The sequence below is a fragment of the Fistularia commersonii genome, chromosome 21 (assembly GCF_037954325.1).
Source record: "Fistularia commersonii isolate RoL2024-O1a breed Wild chromosome 21, RoL_Fcom_v1.0, whole genome shotgun sequence".
Lineage (NCBI taxonomy): Eukaryota > Metazoa > Chordata > Actinopteri > Syngnathiformes > Fistulariidae > Fistularia > Fistularia commersonii.
This window is the reverse complement of record NC_141304.1, coordinates 4,668,616-4,672,487: the sequence shown is the minus strand read 5'-3', so window position 1 is coordinate 4,672,487 and position 3,872 is coordinate 4,668,616. Positions and strand designations below refer to the sequence as shown.

The following is a 3,872-nucleotide window of genomic DNA, read 5'->3' as shown; positions in this document are numbered from 1 at the left end:
GGATTAAATTGTCATGACCCCTCAGATATGGAAATTGAGGCACGGATCAGAGGCTTTGAAAATGTCAACATTATTAAATTGTGAGACCAGTAAAAGGCACAGTTCACAGATATCCCGGGCAATTACAGAATGCTTGGGAAAAAAAAATGGCGCCGGGTTTTATACAGCCATCAAGACCGTGCCAGAATTATCCCCCAATGCAACTGCGGGATAAATGAATTAAGCTTTGCCTGTGGGTTTATAACATAACACAGACTGATTCACACCTTTCACACATGTTTAGACATTTCCACTATTTGATCGCACCGGTTCTTGTTTATTTATCTATCTATTTTTCTGGCTTTGCTCATTACCAGGCAGGTCTACTGACCCCTAGGTCAAGGGGGAAGTGAAATGCAGTGTGGTTTGTTGATGGACAGATGCAATGACTCGAACAGTTGGCTGTCAATCAAACGTGGATCTAAATGGAAAATGTGTTAGTTTCCTACATTATTTTTTTTTTTTCCAAAGATGTGTGCGGGACACGAGGAAGGAGGAGAGCGGGGTTCTCGGTGCCGTGCATGCTCGGCGGTTGTGGGAGGAGTGGTAGTGACGCCGTCGTCCAATGAGCGCCGTTCTCTCTTTCCTCCGGACTGGAGCGAAGCATCCCTGTCTCAGCGGCACTTTCACGTCTGGCGAAGTGAGGACGGTCTTTTCACTCAGCTTTTCGACAAGACGCAGAAAAAAAGAAAAAGAAAGAAAGAAACAAACAAAAATAGAAATTCAAAGCTTTTCTGGAATTACCGCGGTGCATCCGGGCGCAGAGGAGCCGACGCTTCGTACCCCTTCCCCCCCCTCCCCGCGCACCAACCCAGGCTCCCGCACTCCTGCAAACACAGGTGTTTTGCAAAGATGAAGATCTGCTGCATCATACTGGCATGCTCCTTACTCGTGGGCGCATCCACGGTAAGATGAGTTCATTTCCTGGCGTGTTTTTTTTTTTTTTTTGGCGGCGGCTGCTGTCGGGACCGTGAGAAGTGCTGCACTGGCGTAGTGCTTACTCAAGGCTGTGCGGCTTTTTCGCAGCTTTTTTCGCCCGCCTTCTCTTTTTGCAACTGCAGCGTTGCGTTAAAGGCACCCGAGGGGCGCGATCGGGTGTCAGTGGGGGCTACTTTGAATGGTGGGAAATATCATCGGCGCGATGCAAAAGTCACTGACCCCCCACTCCCCGCGCCACCGTCACACACACACACACACACACACACACACACACACACACACACACACACACACACACACACACAAGTTTGCGCCCGAATAATCTGCAATGCTTTGCAGCAAGATGCAGTGCGGTCAACTTGGATGGAATTTCTTGTCTCCTTGCGCGTTCGTACGAACGCTTGTTAATCGTCACTCCCACAGCCATCCCTACTTTAGATTTTTGTAAATCCTAAAATGACTTTCAAAACTTGCGCTGATGCGCGGCGTCGCTGTTCAACATCATCTATGAAGTGAGGAGAGGAGTTCGATGAAGTGTTAACCCCCCCTGCAACTCTCCTGCTTATCCGATCGAATTTAGTTCATCAAAAGCAGACTCGTGTTTTGTAAGCGCCTGAAGTCAGCATGTTTGCTGATTTGTTTAATTCAAACATCCCCTCCTAGACACAGACATCGTTTGCCTAATGGTTCTCATCATTGTGGTTATAATTACTTGTGTCATCATTTTGATGATGATGAGGAGAATTAAAGTGGCAGTCACATTGCTGATGATGATCAAATTCAAGATCCTTTATTCCCAGTATTTTTTTTATACTGTCTATCCCCACCCCTCCACCCTCACCCCGTGAATCAGAGCAGGTGTCTGAAGCCCCAGATGTTGATCTCCAGCCAAAGACGGGATTGAATGGCAGTTGGAGAAAGCGAGGTTTCAGTATCAGCCCCGAAAAAGGGCCGCAGGATCAGCCCTGTGATCCTGTGGCTGCAAAGTCAATATGCCAGTGCCTAACAGGTTGTCTCGTTTTACTCCACAGGGGAGTAAGGCAGGCCAGCCTCCCAGATCCCCATGCAGATCAGGATTCTCCCAGAACTTCTATACGGTGATTGTCCCAAAGGAGGTTCTGCATAGTCAGAGTGTTCTTAAAGGTACGTGCGCTGCTGCTCGGAGCTCATTTGTTGACTGAAGATACGTTCACTCGATTGAGTGAATGTGTATGTGTGCTGGGTCAGTGCAAAGGGGGTGTGTGTGACCTCAGCGGGTCAGAACACTGGCTGTGGCTAAGCACCAAAACACCCTGCTGTTTGTGCTCAGATGTGCATATAGGTGTAGCAAGACTTCAAGTGAGGCTGAGAATAAATGTTTTAATGTGATTAAACATATTGTGACAGCAGGTGTGTAATTCTGCCCAGAGGTTATGTTTGCTATAAAGCTTCATTGATGGATAAAAAAATAAGCAAATTAGGAAAAAAAGCAATATGTTTCTTTTTTCTTTGATTAACCAGACATTGGTCTCAGATACTGGGCTTATCTGGATATATTGTTGCTGACTTTGCATGTTCATAGCTGGATGGACAAAAACTCTGTCCTTATTCTCACGGTTACAATTTGTAATACATTTCCCCAGTCCCTTTCTTCTTTTGGCTTTTTTGGGGAGGAATTCAATTATGTTTTTTGTTCACTCCATTTCTCTCCATGCCGCATCTATTGCGAGGTTCATCTCCTGCCATGTAAATTATGCTGTAGTTTCTTCAGAGCATCTCCTCAATTTGCCCGTGAATCTGCTGTGATAAAAAAAAAAAAAGAATCCCTCAAATTGCATTCTACTGTCTTAATTTGCACAATCAACAGACACCCCAGAAACCTTTGTGATCCATAGAATGAGTTTTTGAATCCTAGATCATATTATAGCTGCAGATGTGGTTGATTTGGGGTGTATCTTTTGTAATGTGTGGTTAAAAAAAAAGAGCACACACTATGACTGGCCAGACTGAACAGTACTGAGCGTCACTAAGAGCTGAGCTCTCTCATGACACTCTGCTTTGCAACCAAATATTTGCTTTTGTTACATAAAATGCCATTTGCCAGAAGGAAATAACATCCTCATTGTAACAGTTGCCCGAGCATTTCCGAGCTCGGAGCAAAACAATTGAATTATTCTGGGTGTTATTTTGTTATTTTTGAGGCTGGCAAGGACAGTACAGCTGGTCAGCGGGGAGTGAATTTGCCCGTAGGGGCTTGGTGCTCAAGGTTTCTGCCTGTTTGGAAATGGGCTGAGGTGTCCTTACTGACCCAAACTATGTTTACACAGTCCACATAATATGCACTGGGCTCTCCAATGTAGTGTTTGTATTTGTTACCTCATTATATGACTTAATACTTTATCCCTGCACCTGACTGAGGTACTGAAAAAAAAAAATGAACACAAAAAGCAAGCAAAACCCTGAAAAATCCCTTAATTTTTTCCCTCGGCAGTGCACACATAGCTGTGCACTCCTGCACCACATGTTAAAGTTAAAAATCCTTTTCATAATATGTATTCTCTTGACCTAGCGACAATAGGAGCCTTCTTTAGTTCTTCAGTACAAGGCTTTTCTTTTTTAAAGCAAACATTTGCTCTGGTGTATTCGTCACAAATACTTCTGTTTGTAAAGTGTGGCTGGAAAGCGGCGATATTTCTGGTGCATCAGGTCTGCTCTACCATCCTGTTTACCCTGGCTTGTTGTTTTCATCCCTTTCAAACATTCTCCCTTTATGCGTGTCCTTTTTCCATCCAATCGCCGAGGTTTCTTCCAAACCGGCCACTCATGGCGGTGTGGGCTGAGGCAGCTTAAGTCCTCCCCAGTAGTGATTAATGTACCCCTTCGAAGGCCTGTTTTCGATCCAGCAATGAGGAAGC

The 3,872-nt window shown here is 45.1% G+C and overlaps 1 protein-coding gene across 2 annotated transcripts in view; it reads left to right on the top strand.

The window, feature by feature from the left end:
- Positions 1 to 337: 337 nt before the first annotated feature.
- LOC147222109 (cadherin-4-like) overlaps positions 338 to 3,872 on the top strand; it is a 237,341-nt gene continuing 233,806 nt past the window's right edge. For both annotated transcript variants that reach the window (XM_086167902.1, XM_086167901.1), the window contains exons 1-2: positions 338 to 945; positions 2,010 to 2,121. In XM_086167902.1, coding sequence (XP_086024028.1) covers positions 511 to 945; positions 2,010 to 2,121 — 547 coding nt within the window. In that variant the 5' untranslated portion in view covers positions 338 to 510. The remainder of the gene's footprint in view (positions 946 to 2,009; positions 2,122 to 3,872) is intronic.